We start from the raw sequence: 19,280 nt of genomic DNA, 5'->3' as shown, positions 1-19,280 counted from the left end.
CTTTAGCTTTTTTGCTCAAAGCTGGCACTTTACCACTTAAGCTTCAGCACTATTTTCTACTTTTTGGTGGTTAATTGGAGAGACTTTCTTGCCTATGTTGGCTTTGAAGGAAGATTCTCAGAGCTCAGCCTGCTGTGTAGCTAGGATGACAGGCATGAGCCACTGGAGCCCAGATTTGTTTTTTGAGACTGTGTCTTACTATGTAGCTCAAGTTGGCTATGAACTTACTTGCTATTCTCCTGTCTTAACTTCCCAAATGCTAAGATTACAGGCATGGGCCACCACAGCCTTCCAATAAAAGATAAATTTTTAAAAAGGTAGGTTAAACCACATATATGGTATATAACTGTGTGTACAATGGAAGGAAGCTTAGAGGACACAGAATCAGTGAGAAACGGAAAACACACAACAAAGGAGCCCATCAGCTGCACTGGACATAGATGAAAATGAGCTAAGCAACCCAAAGACAGTGATGGGAAGGGAGGAATGAGAGGGAAAGAGGGAATAACCTACACTAAGCAAAAGGAAAGAAATGTAATCATCACCTGATGTGGAAGAATTAATTGTATTGTCAAAGCTTATAGAATTCACAAACTTTATAGACCATGATAACGACAATTTGCCTTGTAAAGGTTAAAATGTATTTGTGACTTTAACTAAGTATCACTATCCCACAGTGCTGTGAAATATATGAAAGTTATGTAATCACCTAATCTCAATTTTTTAAAAAAAAAGAAAAGAAAAGTGAGAGAAGGGATGGGTTAGGAGCAATGGGTAACAATGTTGTCAGACACTTCTTTGTACAACTACTTAAAGATAATGAAAAGTTTTTTAAAGGTAGGTCAAAGCTGAGAAGCAGAAAAGAAAGAATGAAATAGTGGCCTCTGAGATCCTAGGGCTTGGCCCAGTGGTCTATGCCTAGGAGCCTCAGTACTTGGGAGATGCATCCATTGTACCATGTAATCTAGGGAGTGGGTATATGCAAAAGACTCCACAGTGTATAAAAAGGGCATGCTCCAATGCCAGTCTCTAGAATGTGGAAGACTTGGGACTAACAAATATGACCCACCCTTTCAGTGTTCTACGTACAGTAGTTCTTAAGTGGCTCAATCTTCCCAATCCTGCTTTCTATTGTTCTTACTCATTCTTGGCAGACCTCTGGCTTTGGCAATCAGAGCCACCTCCACCATGGGCCTTCTGAACTTCCTGCCACATATACACATACAAGTCACAGTCCCCTGGATGAATATAGGCGGAGAAGGAAGTGGTACTGAGGAGGAATAGTACTGGGAAGATAAACTCACAGTCCCAATGCTTTCTCCTCTTCTACTCTTGCTTTCATAGCTCCCAGAGACCCTGCTATGGGTCAGGGCAGATCACCTGCCTTCCAGTGAGGTATGAGGCAGTTTGGTGATGCACCAGGCATTTCACACTGTCCAGAAGCCCATTGTTTCTGTTTTGAGAATCAAATACAAACCACTGGCAGGGCTTAGCCCATGAAGAGGTCAAGCCAGTACTTTTCTGGACAGAGTAGTAGCCTGTCTTCACTACTAATCAGCCTCAGAAGTCACTACATCTTTCCCAGGCTTGAAGGGCCTCCTTCATGAACTTCTTGTTACTGTCGTCAATGTGGGCTGCTCACCCCACGCTATTCCAGACATCCTCTGCCATGGATTAAAGGTAGTGGGAAGCTGAGGAGGGGAAAGCTTAGATTCTTAAGCCAGGGTTCAGATCCCAGTTCTGTCATGTCCAGCTGTATGATAGGGATGTGACTTGGCTTCTCTAAGTCTTATTCTCTATAGAAATGATGATAATAGCATCCATTTCTTGGGTGTTACAGAGATCCAATGAGCTGAAAATATGAAAGGTCTTAGGATGAGCCTGGTGCACAGGATGGCTTGCTATTACCTGCTACTAAGAATACAAATAACCCCCTCCTTAGATAGAACTACTTCAGAAAGCTGGGCACTGGTGGCTCACACCTATAGTCCTAGCTACCAAGGAGGCTGAGATCTGAGGATCACGGTTCAAAGCCAGCCTGGGCAGGAAAGTCTGTGAGACTCTTATCTCCAATAAATCACCAGGAAATCGAAAGTGGGGCTGTGGCTCAAGTGGTAGAGTGCTTGCCTTGAGCTGAAGAGCTGAGGGACAGCACCCAGACCCAGAGTTCAAGTCCCATGACCAAGAAAAAAGAAAAATAAGAACTACTTTAGAGAAGTTGACTACAACTAAATACCTATTAAGTGGCAGGGCTGGGAAAGCCCAAAACTCTGATGGCATGTTTTGATGCACAAGTGGATATCTCTGTCTTTAAAAAAAAAAAAAAAGTGGCTGGGCGCTGGTGGTTCACGCCACAAAAAAAAAGTGTACTGGTAGCGTGGTTTGAACTCTACGATTCATGATCTTGCTTAAGCCTTTCTTCTACTCAAGGCTTGTGCTCTATCACTTGAGCCACAGCTCCATTTCTGGGGTTTTGGTGGTTAATTGGAGATAAGAATATCATGGAGCGCTGGGAAGGTGGCTCAGTGGTAGAGTACTTGCCTTGTATGCCTGAGGCCCTGGGTTCGATTCCTCAGCACCACATAAACAAAAAGAAAAAAGCCGGAAGTGGCGCTGTGGCTCAAGTGGTAGGGCGCTAGCCTTGAGCTGAAGAGCTGAGGGACAGCACCCAGGCCCAGAGTTCAGGCCCCACGACTGGACCCCCCCCTCCCAAAAAAAAAGAATATCATGGACTTCTTTGGCCAGGTTGGCTTCAAACTGTGATCCTCAGATCTTAGCCTCCTGAATAGGTAAGATTATAGGTGTGAGCTACCAGTGCCCAGCTCTTCCCTTGTCTTCCCTTTGCCATTTTTCCCCTCTGTCTTCCAGTATGGCCATACCTGATTTGGGTCTTTTTAGTGCTCCAGTAGGAGAACGACTCAGGGTCTTCCCTGTCTTTCAGGTGCCTTCCAGGCTCAGGTGTGGGGAGGCAGGTGAGATGGAACACCTGAGCAATGTGACAGATGAATAGTCCACTCTCTTGGAGCTTATCCCTCTTTCCTTCGATTCCAGACTTGGAGATTACAGTCCCGATCCGGCATTCCCAACACCTGCCTGGGAAAGTGGAGTTTGGTGTCTATGAGAGCGGCCCCAGGAAAAGCGTCTTCCCCGCAATGACGGAGCTGAGACGCGGTGACTGGAAAACAGACAGCACCTCCAGTACAGCCAGTAAGCAGCAGGCCAGAGGCTCACCGTGAGAAACGTTGTGTTATGAGCCAAAAGATCTCAACTGAGTCGTGACTTTCTGTTTGGTTGATTGGTTTTGCTTTTTTTTTTTTTATTTTTTTTATTTTGTACCAATCTTGGGGTGTGAACTCAGGGTGCTGTCCCTGAGCTCTTTTTGCTCAAGGCTTGCACTCTACCACTTTGAGCCACTTTGCTTCTTCTAGTTTTCTGGTGGTTAATTGGAGCTAAAGTCTCACAGACTTCCCTGCCCAGGCTGGTTTTGAACCTGGATCCTCAAATCTCAGCTTCCTGAGTAACTAGGATTACAGGTGTGAGCCACCAGCACCTGGCTAGTGATTTGGTTTTAAGAGGTATAAGATAGGGGAGAATAGTTAGCCTGTGAGGGTTGTTTTTATTCCTGGAAACCTGGTTGCAGACTATTTACTACTACATCCTTTTTATACATAGCAAACTCAAATAATAATAATTAATCTATTTACTAGCTGTAATGCGACTTCATAGATTACCTAATTCCCACAAAACCTCTACAAGGTGGATTCTTTGATTTCTGTTTGCTGAGGAGAAAGCTTGGAGGCTTAGCTGATGCAGTTGAGTGGGGATGCAAACTCAGTCTGGATCCAGAACCAGGACTAGTTACCCCTGTTCTTGCTGTTACTTCAGCTGTGCTAAGGAGAAGGCAAGGGCACAAAGTCAGAAGCTCTAGACAACAGTGGATTCAAATTTGAGCATTGCAACTTCGCAGGCAGTTCAGGATCTAATTAGGAAATGTCTTCCTTTCTACTTGAAATCTTGAATAGGAGTCTGATTGCGGCGGATAATGCCACTGATGTGCAGGCTGCTGCGGGCGGCTTTGTTTCCATATCCAGGGCTGTGTTAGCTGACTCCAGATACACTGGCTTCCTAAGTCCAGCTGATTGAGTTTCTCTTCTTTCAGACAGTTCAGTGTTACCCAGACAGCTGGAAAAATAATGTGAAAGAGACAGAGAAATGCTGAAGTTTGGGACTCATGTCTTCTTAAAAATCAGTCAGAGAATACCCCAGTGAATGTTGAAGCAGGAAGGTCATTTATCCAACCCTGCTTCTTAATCTTTTCTACAACACAACTTCCTCAAGAATGCAATAAATGATAAATGTTTGCATCTGTTTCCCGGAAAAGTACATATCTGTGCATTCATGTGCTTGTGCATTCATGTGCTTGTTCATGAGCATGCATGTGCACATATATACATAGACATACACACACACAATTTGGACCATTCTTGGACAAGAATGTCAAACTAGGGCTGGGAAGGTGGCTCAGTGGTAGAGCGCTTGCCTTGCATGCATGAGGCCCTGGGTTCGATTCCTCAGCACCACATAAGCAAAAAGAAAAAAAAGCCGGGAAGTGGCGCTGTAGCTCAAGTGGTAGAATGCTAGCCTTGAGCTGAAGAGCTGAGGGACAGCGCCCAGGCCCAGAGTTCAGGCCCCACGACCGGACCCAAAAAAAAAAAAAAATGTCAAACTATTTTTTCCTTGTACTACAAATGGATTATTTGTAACCCCAAAAGGGAATTAATTTTACTAGAGGTCACACAGACATTGGCAAAGGTGGAAGAATAACTCAGTTCTCTGTCTCTCTCTCTCTGGATTGCGTTGAGCTATGGGGTTTTTTTTTGTGGCTTTTTGGTGATTAACTAGAGATAAGAGTCTCAGGGACTTTGCTGCTTGGGGTATCTTTGAAGTACAATCCTCAAATCTCAGCTTCCTGAGTAGTAGGCTTACAGACATGATCCACTGGTGCCTGGCCCAGTATGTCCTTTTGAATTTGTGCTTTGCATTTTGTTTATGCAGTACCCAGAGTCTTGCATGTTCCAGGCAAATGCTCTACCACTGGGTTAGGTCTGCCCACAGCCCTGCATTTTGTCTTATATCATTGTCTCACCCTTTCTTTATGTGGTGTATCTAAGTCCAATATGGTGGTGCAGACCTGTAATCCAGCACTCAGAATACTGAGGTAAAGGATATCTACTGCCATGCCAGCCTACGCAACATACCATGATGCTGTGTCTTAAAGGATGTGAGAGGGAGGGAGAGTGTCTGAATGTGGGATGAATGCATATTTCCTGTTTTCCCTAAATAAACAAAAGATTGTGGCAACAAAATTAGCCTGTAGATTCCAGAGATACTACTGCACAACTGAGACTCCAAACACCTCTGTCAAATCGAAGCACTAGTATCAAGTAGGATTTTCAAAAGGATTAAATGGCAGTCCTATTTTTGAAGCACTTAACACATGGTAAGCCCTCGGTAAATGATAGCTATTAAGCCATAGTGATTATCACAAAATGAAGCATTTCATGTAATACTGGAAAGAAAAACAGAACTCTAATAAAATGGCTTAAGATGGCCACCTTAAAAACATCTTGTATTCACGGTTTATATACTGTTTAATCGGTAAAAATTTGCTTGAGCTAGAATTCTGCAATTCACTTTCTCCTGAGAGAATCTACAGTCCATCTGATATTATTTTTACCCTTCAGGCAGCACAAGTAACCGATCAAGCACACGGAGCCTCCTCAGCGTGAGCAGTGGGATGGAGGGTGACAATGAGGTGAGAGTCACCCCTTCTGTCCCAGGGTCATTTCCTTGTGAGAGCTAGGAATCCAGGGGAAAGAAGGCCATTTAGATGGAATAACTAGAATAGACAAATCCAGAGAGACACAATGCAGTTGGGTGGTTACTTGATGAGGCTTGGGTGATGAAAATGTTTTGAGAACAGATAGAGGCGATTGTGGCACAAGGTTGAGCACTCAATGTCACAGAATTGGTCCTGAGTTCACTTTGGAATGGTTGATTTTATGGAATGCGAATTTGCTCAATATGAAAGAAAGAACAAAAAGAGAATGATAGAGAGGAGAGGAGAAGAAAGGAGAGGAAAGGAAGGAGGATGGAGGAGCAAGAGAGGAGGAAGGAGGAGGGAAAGAAGGAAAGGAGGGAGGGAGGGATTCATTCATATTACTTAAGCCAAAAAAACCTTTCTGGGGGAAGGAGCTGTGAGTCCCAGGGAGCTTGGGGCTGGATTGTGGGACCATGCTGGCATCTACAATAGAGCTGTATCACATGCCAGAAGGAGTCGAGGTCATTGTTCCTTAAAAGCCAAGGTGAAGTGCTCCTTTGTCTCTGCCTCTTAGTGCACATTTGTTTTTTCATTCCTCACCCCCTGTACTCTGGGCTATTCTGCTTCTCCACATGGCTAGTGATACTGTCTCCAGAGAGCCACGAGGCCACTGAGTAGAGAGGAGGTTGTTATTTTGGGATGGGACTTACTCCAAGTTGGCCCAGTTTGGGTCAGCATCTACCTCAATCTGGTGACTAGTGGCTGGCATGAGCAGGAAAGGCTTCCTTTAAACCCCAATGACTACTGAGCAAAGGCCTTAGGGAGAGCATTTGTAACAAGCTCACAGGGGATAGAGTATTGAAAGACCAGAGACCACACACTTGGAACAGCAAGGATTGAGAGTTCAGGCAATTCATGATTATTTGCACCAACTTGTCTTTCTCAGTGAGCCCAGGGGGTAAGTGGTTCTAGGCTCTAGGCTGGTGGCCAGTTTACGAACACACCCTGCAACTAAAGCCTTCAGAGTAGGGAGAGGTCCGGGGATGTGAGTGTCCCTTTGTGCTGGTTCACTGTAATTTTCCCCTTTCTTTCTCATCCTGTTTTCTGTAGGATAATGAAGTCCCAGAAGTCACCAGAAGTCGGAGTCCAGGCCCCTTACAAGTGGATGGGCCCCACACTGTGCCCCTGGAGAGACCCCCCAGAGTGCCTCCTCGAGCCGCCTCACAGAGGTAGCATTGAAGCTGATGTGAAATTTTCATCACTCTCTGAATTCCAGGGTGGAGCAGGATTCAGAGACATCTCAGGAAAAATGAGGACAGAGCTAATGACAATGCTTGCATTTGACATATTTTCAATCTGGGCTCTTCATTAACTTCAGTGATGTGTTATTCAGTTGTAAATCTTTTAAATGGCAAATCCATTTGTTTCGTACATGAAATACATGAATAATATCAACTTATAAGTAATTTTTATAAGTGTGGCTAGGATCAGCTCCCTAATACTGAATTCTTTGGGCTGTATTATAGGGACAAAACTTTTTTTTTTTTTTTTTTGTCGGTCGTGGGGCTTGAACTCTGGGCCTGGGCGTTGTCCCTCAGCTCTTCAGCTCAAGGCGAGCGCTCTACCACTTGAGCTACAGCGCCACTTCCGGTTTTCTGGTGGTTTATTGGAGATAGGAGTCTCACGGTCTTTCTTGCCCGGGCTGGCTTTGAACCGCGATCCTCAGATCTCAGCCTCCTGAGTAGCTAGGATTACAGGCATGAGCCACCAGCGCCCGGCGGACTAAATGCATTCTTTTTTTTTTTTTTTTTTTTTTTTTGTCGGCCGTGGGGCTTGAACTCTGGGCCTGGGCGCTGTCCCTCAGCTCTTCAGCTCAAGGCGAGCGCTCTACCACTTGAGCTACAGCGCCACTTCCAGGGACAAAACTTTTTAAGAACAAGAGATAAGAAGGAATTGAAAAGTTGGGCACTGATAATTCATGCTGTAGTCCTAGCTTTCGGAAAGCCAAGACCTAGAGGATTGTAATTCTTCCCAGCCAGCCTGGGCAGAAAATTCTGCAAGTCTCGTCTCCAAAGATAAGAGTTGTCATGTTTGAAGCTATAGTCACAAAAATTCTGTAGGATTTTGTTAATGGAAGAGAAAGAGAAAGCTCAGAAAAATGGGTTGCAAAATTAAAGGACAGAAACTGGAATACATTAAAGTGTGTTAGAAGAGAGGGCAGATGAAGTATTTGGGGTGTCTGGAAGCATGTTGTGATAAAGATGAGGAGAGAAAAGAAATAAAATACATTTTGCTCTAGAAGCAATGCTTGCAGAGGAGGCTATAATTGACAGAACTTGAGGTCTGCATGCATCTTTTAGTGCCATAAAAGATTTACAAGCATATCACTGTGATGTGTGTGTGTATCTATCTATCTATCTATCTATCTATCTATCTATCTATCTATCTATCTATCTATCTATCTATCTATGTATATGCCTGTATATGTAATCTTTGAACTGGGAATGAAGTGAGACCTTCTCCTGAATAGCATGAGTAGTTGACCTGCTGACAAACAGGAGGAAGCTGACCATGGAGTCTCAAATACTCTCTCCTCTGTTATAGAGTGCAGCCTTGGTCATACTCATCACACTGTCTCTGGTCTGATCCATTCCTCGCTTCACTCTATATGCTATCCTCAGAGCCAAAATCACCACCAGCAGATAGGTGCCTATATTCACCTCTGCCTTCCATTTCCTGCTGTTGACTGGCGATTGTCATCCAGATGTCCCACTGGGACACAGCTTTTACAAGACTGAGCTCACTGGGCTACCACTATTCACTTCCATAAACCACCTCCTTCTCTTGAGTTTTCAGCCCACTTTCCAAGGCCAGGAGTCTACTCGTCTCCCACCTCCCTCGCATCTCCAGTACATCTCCAGGCTCTGTCCTTTCTGCTACCCTTTCAGCTCTCAGATCTACCTCCTCCATCCCATCTGCCAGTACCTCAGTTCTTTGGAGTCCCACACTTGATTCCCTGCTTCCAGCAGTCCCTCTTCCACGTGCACCAGAGTGCACTGCTGATGTTATTTCCCTACATAGAACCATCAGTTTTAATTCTGTGCATTCTAGCATGCTCTGGCTCTGCCAAGAGTAAGGTCCTATGTTCATCTATGCTCCACCCCATAGATGAACTGTATTACGTGTGCCATTTCTATCTCCTATCTGTTCCTTTTGTTTGGAATGCTGTCTCTTTATTCTTAGCCTATTTGTAGATATTTTATACATCCTTTAGGTCTCAGTCCCAGCACCATTTCCTTTGTGGGGCCTTCCCTGATTTTCTATACAGAGTATATCTTCTCTACTTTTGTTCCCCCAAGTATCCCTATTCTAATACCTTCCATTTTGCAAACCTTACTTACATATCTATCTCCTCAACTGGATACTGAATCTCATGAGAATAGAAATTACTTTTAATTTTTTTCTCCTTTCCCAGTGCCTAACACAGGAACTGGTACATATTAGGGATGTAATAAGTATTTGTCATGTAAATGGATAGATGAAGAATGGATTGGTACTACTTAGGTTGGACTTTCTAAGTTCTTAACAACTTGCTATCAGGTCACATCCCATAGCTGGCTTATAAATAGTGAGACTTCACACTCCCACCTGCTGTGAGTTTCTAATGTACTGAGCAGAAGAAACAAAGCAAAGGGAAGAAGATGAGAATAGGACAGATGTGCAGGAGCTTTGCATGACAGTTCTCTTACTCCTTAGGGCAGACAGCTCTGTATAGGTAATGTTCTATAGGCAGACAGCTCTGTGTAGGTAATGTTCTATCACAGCTAAGAGGAAAAAGCCAAGTGTTTACAGAGCCATTGCCTCTTTGTTTTGAACTTATTTTTCATTTCCTTGTGACTGATCATAGCTAACAATTTGAGGACTCCTGTGCCAAGCAAGGATGCTCAATAGGAAACCATGCTTGCTTTCGGAGGCCTCTTGCAGTACCCAGAGATAGTCCTTCCGTTCCTGACTTAGAAAGGTCTGTGGAGTTCCTAGGAACAGCTGGAGTGCTCAAGGAGCGAGTGGACTTGAGACAGAGCTATTGATTAACAAACACGGAAATTTAAACTAGGGTAAGCAATGTGTATGCCCACACAAAGGCATGCCAGCTAAAGTCCCACTTCAAAAGGAGTGTTAACCAACAAGATTGCTGGATTCCTGAACTACACTCACCATATGAGACTTCATCCTGAACAGGGAGAGAAAGCATCCAGGGCCTAGGTGTCTATATAATTGTTTTCGGATTTAGCTCTCCCCAGTTTCTCCCTCAGTTCCCATTTAGTGCCTTTTTACCTCTCTTGTTCTGATACATCTATAATCATATACCCATTTCCCTGAGATGGGGCTTCTAGCCCTTGCTTGCTACAGCTGCTCCTGAGAATAAAATAGAATTAGCATTCTTAAAGGAGTATCCCAACATCAGAATGTAAAAGCAGGATGGGGGGTGGGGGGGGATGGGACAGAATCACCACTGTCCTAGAGGAGGAGATAAACTGTAAGGCTCAAGAATCCTCATAATGGGATTATTGGCTTTACTTCATAAGTGCCTACTCTAAGCCAGAAACTATGCTATCTACTTCCCAATCACATCTATCTGACATGAGAAAATAGTTTTAGAGAAGTTGGAATTGGGGCTGGGAAGGTGGTTCAGTGGTAGAGTGCTTGCCTTGCATGCATGAGGCCCTGGGTTCGATTCCTCAGTACCACATAAGCAGAAAAAGCCAGAAGTGGAGCTGTGGCTCAAGTGGTAGAGCGCTACCTTGAGCTGAAGAGCTGAGGGGCAGCACCCAGGCCCAGAGCTCAGGCCCCATGACTGGCAAAAAAAAAAAGAAGAAGAAGAAGAAGAGAGTTCAAGGCTTTGTCCAGACAAAGTTACTGAGATTTTATCTCAGAAAACAAAATAAAAGCAAAAAGGCTGGGGTTGTAGCTCAGCTCTTGTAGATCTGAGAGTAGAGCTCTTGCCTAGCAAGCAAGATGGTTCAATCCCAATACTAGGGGGAAGAAATCTCTGCTAGGTATACCCAGAGTTTTTTTTATCAAAACATTTAGGACAGTTTCCTGGTTTGGGCCTTTTGTCTTATGCACATATTTACAGCATTTTGAGGCCAGATTAATGTCTGTGAACTTGCTGTTATATCCACTGCAGGAATAGATTAATAGTAAACAACTGTGTAAGATGAAGAACATGTTGCTAAACTCCATCAGGCAATGATGAGTAGTATCACCCAATTGTCCTGTAGCTTCTCCTATAACCCCACAGGAAGGCTGAGAGGAGATGGAAAAAAATCTTTTTGTTTTCAATAAATAAATCTTAGTTGCTCAGTGATAAATACACAAAACGGTCTACTCTTTGGGACAGAGTAGGACCTCCTGAAGATGTAGGTGGCCCTTTGTTACTTCTCCCTTCGTCTCTTGTTCTGAGATGCCCCCTCTTTTCCCAGCTCTGCCATCAGTTCCTTGACCTATGCAAAGCTAGTATTCAAGAGACATTTAGTAAATATTTACTTACTGATTTATTCAATCCTCCATTATACAACTTCAGGACTGCAAAGATCAATTACAACACCTGACAAAGCTTTCTTCCTGGACTTACTGACTTGCTTCTAAAAGAATTAAATATTAGCTTTACAGCACACATGTGGCAATGCCATCTGTAACCATTGAACCTATTGGTAATTAGACTCGCCCATTCTAGGAGTGTCATTTAGGGCTTTGAAGAAACATGGTGAGGGGCTTCTAAGAAAGCAAACATGGGGGGGGGGAGGATTCGGTGGGGGGGGCGGTGGGAGGCTGGGAAGGGGAAACAAAGGAGGAGACTACAATGCTTGATAAGAAATGTACTCATTATCTTGCCCATGTAATTGTAACCCCTCTGTACAGTATTTTCACAATAAAAAAGCCCAAAAAATGTACTTACTAACTTGCTTATGTAACTGCAACCCCTCTGTACATCACCTTGACAATAAAAAATATAAAATTTAAAAAAAAGAAAGCAAATATAGAGTTGGAATAGCACATAGTGATCCCATAAGAAGAAGGTTTTGGAAATTCTCAATTCCCCTTCCAACATCTCTCCCTACCACAGTGGGTCTCCTCCCTGGCTGCCTATTAGAATCGCTGGTGTTTTAACATCTAGGTTTTATCATGTTTATTATTCATAATCATTTATTCATGATCAAGAGATAATTTGTTACATTCATGGTACCTGACACAGAAGCATGCTGCCCTATGGGGGTTCATACTAGGAAGCACAAGGAGGCAGAGGGAGCAAAGGAAAATATGGGCTAGAGCTTTTATTGTGTTTTCTGTGGGTGTGTATGGGGTGAATGAGGCAGGACAAAAAGATTAGGATTGGCTATCTTGAATAATTTGGGTGAGCTCTGGGGCAATGGGGCTGTCCCTGTCTCTGGCTGGTACCTCACTTTAGACCCCCAAAAGTAGTTGGGTCATTAGCTAACCCTGGGAGGGGCAAGGCCTAGGCATCAGAAAATAAAAGGAATGATTAGTACATTATTAAAAGGTAGTTTATTTATGTGCTAGTGCTAGTGCTTGTACTCAGCCCTAGGCTCTGTCCCTTAGCTTTTTTGCTCAAGGCTGATATGCTCACTACTTGAGCACATCACCAATTCCAGCTTTTTACTGGCTAATTGGAGATCAGAGTATTGCAGTTTGAAGGCAAACTGATGTAAGGGAACTCAAAATTCATGATATCTTTAAGATTCTACATTCTCCACACAAACAGATAATGATACTTAAACATACCATAAAATTAGATAAGACTATTGCTTGCTTGAGCTGGCTTCAAACCATGATGCTCAGATCTCATTCTCCTGAATACTGGGATTATAGGCATGAGATACCAGTGCCCTGCTTAGAAAGTTTTGACTATTGAGCTGTATCCTCTAGTATTAAGATGGAACATATCTATGATGGGAATTGGAATTTTTAAAAACTGCTTTGGTGATTGTAATATGCAGCCAGGTTTCTGAGGCACAGCTAGCATGTATGTCACTCACAGTCATAGTGCATTCTGTTTCATGAGCTGAGGAATGTCCTTTACAAGAACTATTTAATAAAGTTGCTTTATCTTTTCATTGTAGGCCTCCAGCCAGGGAGACCTTCCATCCTCCTCCACCTGTTCCACCCAGAGGTCGCTGAGTTCACTTCCTAGACTCATCCAACTTTAGAACTTTAAGACTGGCAGTTCTCAGACTGTTAATGTTGTCTTCATGTTGAATTTTCTGCATGAACGTTGACTTGGAGATCTACTCTCATTGCTAATATTATTGCAGCCCTGCTGATTTGGGTGATTTCTCGAAGAAGACATTATTAAGGCAGGAAGTAAAAAACTAAGGACCATGTTCACCACTGCCAAGTATATTGGTCCACATCACATGTTCATTACCAAAAGGATGGAGACTTGATCAGGATACGTACCTCTAATTTCTCTTAATAGAAGCCTAACAAGATTAATTAGAAATGTACTTTACAAGTGATTATACTGCAGTATACTTACATTCACCGTTCTGTATTTGATAATCCATCCTAATTCCTAAAAGTGACTATAAAACTAAAGTACTGGACTACAAGTGACCTAATTTTAAAATAATTTTACATTTTTGTAGAATTATTTTAGTTTTGTAGAATTTTGTGAATTATTTCTGGTTACAAACCACAAACTGAAAAGGAGTTAGACTTACTTTTTTTTTTTTTTTTTTTCTGGTAGTAGGGCCTGGACTCTGGGCCTGGGCGCTGTGCCGCAGCTCTTCAGCTCAAGGCTAGTGCTCTGCCACTTGAGCCACAGCGCCACTTCTGGTTTTTTCTGCTTATGTGGTGCTGAGGAATCAAACCCAGGGCCTCATGGCCTCATGCATGCAAAACAAGCACTCTGCCACTGAGTCACCTTCCCAGTCCCGACTTAATTCCTCTTATATGGAAGGTAAATCTAGGATCCTGTAGATGTTTAGAACCAAGAGTACTTGGTTAGAGGAAGAAGAGGTGGGTCTAGAATCTGAGCCTACTGTCATCACACTTTCCTTATCTAAGAACCAATATTTCTTTCTCTCAAGAAATGTCCCAGTGTTAAAATTTATTAGTAGCTGGCTATTGGGCTTCTAGAACCTACCTTCATCTACATCTCTGAGGCATTAGGTATCAACTATTTATTTTCAGTTTGGACATTTATATTCCAGTCTGCTTTCAAATGAGTAATGTTGCCAGAGAAATGCTGAACGTGGTTAGAACCACATGCTTGGGGTGCTAGGGACCTATATCTTGTTCTCTGTTGCCTTTAGATCTTAGATAAGAGAGAAGAGGATCCTTGGCTTTTCCTTTGCTGAAAGGTCTTCAGAGGAATAAAGAACCTAAAATAGATATTAGTATCTGTTTTCTTAGAGTTTTATTACCAACAGATTTGGTAAATCTGTGCAGAGAATGTAGAATCTTAATATCATGAATTTTGAGTTCCAATTACATCAGTTTGCCTTCAAACTACAGATCCCTAATGATACTTAAACATAAAATTAGTAGCATACAATGTCTTTTAAAAAATATTAGAAATATAGTTGTCCCCCATGAAATTATCCTCTGACCTCAAACAAGTATACAAAAACCATGTTATACATGATACATTTAAGTTTAATTTCATTGGGTTCTAATAATTAAAGTACTTTTATCTCAATTTTCAGTTCAGCAAGGATTATTGCTAAAGTGATCTTCTCCTAAAGGAGTCTTGGGTTGTTGTTTAATGCAAATTAGTCTGTTGGCCATATCTATCATATTAGAATGTTGTCACAAATTATCTCATTCAAGGCCAGTCATGTGATAGTTGTTCTTTAAGTGTGCATTCAATAGTTCCTTTACTATCTTTGTCACTTATCTGGAAGAAATGGAAGAATGTGAGATAAAATAAGAATATGAAATTGGTGTAGATATTTTTATTTATAGATTGTCTCCATCTTAAGAATATTTAGCTTTGATTAAAAAAGGTACTTTTTCTATTCAGTACCTCTAAACCCTTCTTTGGATGCCAAATTGATGTTTTTGTACATGATCAATAAACATGGTAAGACCAATACTAGCCAATGGTGTTAGTAACTTTGTATGCACATCACTATGCAATATTTGAATATTTTATTGCATTTATTCTTATAATAAGTGGAAAAATAAAATTGAAAGTGCTTATGACAGTGTGGGTGCCGCTTGAGACATGGATGTAATTGATCAGGAGTACCAAGTCAAAGGTAGCAAGTCTTATGTCCAAAGATGGTGCTCATTGAACATCCACATTGGCAGGTTATGAATAAAAGAAGAAATAGAAGGAATGTGAATGAATCATTTTTTCCAGTGCTATCAGAGAATTTCCACTTTGTTCCATAGAAAGAGAACACCCACTATAACATATATTTATTCAATTTCTACATATTCAACACATTAGTACACATTTTTATGAATAAATCATATAACAAACCATAGATTCTCAATAGAATAAGAATCAGAGCCGGGCGCTGGTGGTTCACGCCTGTAATCCTAGCTACTCAGGAGGCTAAGATCTGAGGATCGCGGTTCAAAGCCAGCCCGGGCAGGAGAGACCGTGAGACTCCTATCCACCAGAAAACCGGAAATGGCGCTGTAGCTCAAGTGGTAGAGTGCTCGCCTTGAGCTGAAGAGCTGAGGGACAGCATCCAGGCCCAGAGTTCAAGCCCCACGACCGACAAAAAAAAAAAAAAAAAAAAGATTCAGAAACTAAGCAGGCATCTAAAGAGAAGGTTACGAAGTCTTCTCTATAAAACTTCAGGTGACAGCTCTTTTACTACCTTTCTTCTCCCAGATTTTACAAGCTAGCTCAAGAGAAAGTGAAGCAATTGGTTATAATCACTGACACTAACTACAGAAGGTAAATTGGCCTCCAATTCCTAGGCCAGCACTGTACCTTTATCTTTATATTAAAACATAGGAGCAGATACCCCAACTATATAAGCAACAAAATATGAAGTTTTGAGAGACTCTCAACAAGAGGTTGGTGTTGCAATCAGATAATTGAACACAACATGTTTAATGATGTAGTCAGTCATGCTGTGCCTTAATTATAGAAAATAACAGCACATACCTGACTTTAATGGTTTTTTAAACAAATATTCTTCCATTCCCTGTTTAGAGAGAGAGAGAGAGAGAGAGAGAGAGAGAGAGAGTAGAAGGTTCTAGTCAACCTAATTCCACCTTAGTAGATGAGATTTTTCAATCTCTCTCCCACAGGGCCCAGTTTTCTCTGCTTTTCCTTCAAAGAATAGTATACATGTCCCAGCTACTGGGAAGAAGCAGCTTTAGTAACAGCTTTACTTCTGAGAGAGACAAGTGGCTAATTTGGATAATCTTAAAAGATTCATCCTAAATATCAATCCTTATTTGGGAAAAATCTGCCTATATAAATATTTGCTGCCATTTGATAAATAGTGTCTGTTTATAGCCACACAGATTAGTAAGAATATCCTGCTGGCCAGATTTTATGATTATCAGAGTTTTGAAAGGATAAGTAGGATGCTGAAAGATGAACATCTTTCCTAGATAAATTCCTAGGCCTATCAAAGCTCATCTAACCCACAGTATAAGTGAAAGTGCTTTGCCAGGTATGATTCATGCCTGTAATCCTAGCTACTCCAAAGATTGAGATCTGAGGATCAAGGTTCAAAGCTAGCCTGTGTAGTAAAGATCATGAGACTCTTATCTCCAATTAACTAGCAAAAAGCCAGAATTGGAGCTATGGCTCAAGTAGTAGAGTGTTAGCCTTGAGCAGAAAAGCTTAGGGACAGTACCAAGCCCCCGAGTCCAAGCCCCAGGACCGGCACTGTCTCTTCCAATACCTACCCCAGGAAAAAGAGAAAGTGTTTCATCTGTCTACACAGTGAGGGTTAGCATGGTATAAGGAAGAGAGTATTGGTTTGGAAGTCAGGTTTCTATTTAGTCTGCTAATGAGGTCACATAACTTGACAACAGGGTCTGTGCTTCACTACCTATGAAGGAGAGTTCTGTTTGGTAATCCCTGAGGGACCGGAACCCCTCATTCTGAAGTGGGGACACAGCTTCACTGGAGTTACTACCTGATTGACACCATTGTATTTATTTATTTATTTACTTATTTTCAGTGCTGGGAAATCAGCTGGGGCTTAGTGCATTTTAGGCAAGTGCTCTATCATTCAGCCACCTCTAGCCAAGAATTGTTTTATAATTGTTCCCTGCTATTTATCATTATTATGTCAGTTAAACTCTGAGAAGCAGTAAAATACGAATGACACAAAGAAATTAATGACATTGTTCTTCAATAACCAGGCCCATATCTAGTTTTAAGTGTTGTTTTGTTGTTTTGGAGACAGGGTTTTGCTACACAGCTCAGACTAGCTTCAAAGTTATAGTCCTCCAGTCTCAGCCTCCTGAGTTCTGGGAATATAGATGTGTGGTACCAAGCCTCACTTAAGTGAATTTTTCTTTAAAGAAAAATTTCAGCTGGGAGCTAGTGGCTCACATCTGCAATCCTAGCTGCTCTAAGGCTGAGACCTAAGGATTATGGTTTGAAGCCAGCCAACTGCGTGAAAATCCATGAGACTCTTATCTCCAATAAACCACCCAGAAAAAGCCGGAAGTGGTGCTGTGGCTCAAGTGGTAGAGCACTAGTCTGGAGCACAGACTCAGGGACAGCATCCAGGCCCTGAGTTTCAGCCCCAGGACCAACAACAACAAAAAAATTTCAGAGCAATCATACAGTTCTTTGGTGTCCAGACCATTTTTAGCCAGAACAGAAGAGGTGATGGAGTGGCAAGTCACAATAGCCCCTCAACACCTCCTTGAAGCAACACAAGGTAGCAAAAAGAAATAGAATTTCAAATAAAAGGTAGCTGATGATAGAAACAAGAAGACAGTTATCCATATGTCAAGATTCTATGATATGTTTATTCCGAATGATAAAAGATGGCCGAAATTTTGATTTGGATTGATTTATTGGTCAGAAGCTCTTCAACCAACACTTGATAGCCTAATTCAAACTATCACAAGAAGAAGCTATTCTCCATTGGGAGAAGAGGGACTTTTTTTCCACTGGCAAGCTCTCTCTCTCTCTCTCCTCTCTCTTCCTCTCTCCCTCTCCCTCCTCCCCCCTCTCTGTTCTTTTTCTTTCCAGGGAATGAGGTCATTGGTAATGGTAAATGGTAAAGGAATGGTAAAATAAGATATATAAAGGTATTCTGCTCCCCAGTTTTGCAGAACCACCCTTGTTTTGATGGTCTCTCTAAGCCTTGTTTCATAGCCTTGGGGTCATCAGGATCTTGGGGTCATCAAAGATCTGAAGCTATACTTCCTCAAAACAATTCCTTCACTGCTGCATCTTTCTTTTTATACCAGCTATTACCAGATATCGAATGCCATTTATCAGCATCATTTCTCTGAGTTCCTGACACATCATAGGTGTTGAATTATGTATGGCCCTCTCTTCATTAAACTTTCCCAAATACTCTGTTGAGTATCTTTTTTCCTTACTGACCATTGCTCTTATTCTCTGGGAACATTTGCATAGTTGTCCACATTTTGTGCACTCCTTTGTAAAGTTTCCTAGTTTTAAGTCAATTTTCTGCCCATGAACTCTTTATACTTTTCTTGTATCCTGTCTTCAAGCATTTGCCCGCCCAGTGCTCCCCACAGAACCTAGCAAAACCTTATGCCTCAGATCTGTGGAGGCTGGTGATGAATGTTTAAGAAGCTACTCATCCATCTTAATGCAGCACTTACATTTCAATTGCCTATCATCTCCTCTTTCAAAGGCAATGATTATTCATTCACAAAGCATTTACTGAGTTTCCACTATGAGCAAGTCACTGCATTAGGTACTCTGGAAGATACACAAAACTGAATGCTTCCTCTGATTTCTATGGCAATGATGTACAATTCATAGAGTAATTAATCATACATTGCCTTGTGATGTCTCTCACACTATCTAGAATGCATCCTTTAAATTCAGCTATGCTATTTGACTCTCGTTAATCTCTTCATTCATCCAGCAAATGGTTATGATGTGACAAGCATTATCCCAGTAGCTGGGACATGTAAAAAGATATGTTAAGTTCCTGCCATCAGAAAAGGTCAGACTGTAGTACAGAATAGGAAATAGGAGCAGATCAACAATTATGACATAACATGCCAATGCTATTGGCATCTCAAAGAAGGGCTGCTTGGCTTCCTAAGGGCATTTTGTATGCAAGATCTCTTTGTTGAGGTGGCAATTTGGACAGGTTTGGGAAGACAAGAATCACGTAGATAAGGTAAAGCAAGATATTTGGGAAATACATGAGTCAAGGTAGAGCACAGAGGCTGGTGGGAGGTAAAGCTGGAGAAACTGAGGCCTGCGTAAGGTACATGTTAACAGGTTAAGGAA

General features: G+C 42.0%; 1 protein-coding gene across 2 annotated transcripts in view; it reads left to right on the top strand.

The window, feature by feature from the left end:
• The window catches only part of LOC138830116 (phosphoinositide 3-kinase adapter protein 1), a 116,994-nt gene extending 101,865 nt beyond the window's left edge, over positions 1–15,129 (top strand). Inside the window, exons 14-17 of one of the 2 annotated variants that reach the window (XM_070026521.1) lie at positions 3,052–3,207; positions 5,745–5,815; positions 6,932–7,050; positions 12,964–15,129. In XM_070026521.1, coding sequence (XP_069882622.1) covers positions 3,052–3,207; positions 5,745–5,815; positions 6,932–7,050; positions 12,964–13,021 — 404 coding nt within the window. In that variant the 3' untranslated portion in view covers positions 13,022–15,129. The remainder of the gene's footprint in view (positions 1–3,051; positions 3,208–5,744; positions 5,816–6,931; positions 7,051–12,963) is intronic. The other variant, XM_070026522.1, reaches the window with a different exon arrangement.
• The last annotated feature ends 4,151 nt before the right edge of the window (positions 15,130–19,280 follow it).

This window comes from Dipodomys merriami, unplaced genomic scaffold (assembly GCF_024711535.1).
Source record: "Dipodomys merriami isolate MVZ:Mamm:240054 unplaced genomic scaffold, mDipMer1.0.p SCAF_184, whole genome shotgun sequence".
Lineage (NCBI taxonomy): Eukaryota > Metazoa > Chordata > Mammalia > Rodentia > Heteromyidae > Dipodomys > Dipodomys merriami.
The sequence above is the reverse complement of the archived record's forward strand: the minus strand, read 5'-3'. Positions and strand labels throughout refer to the sequence as shown.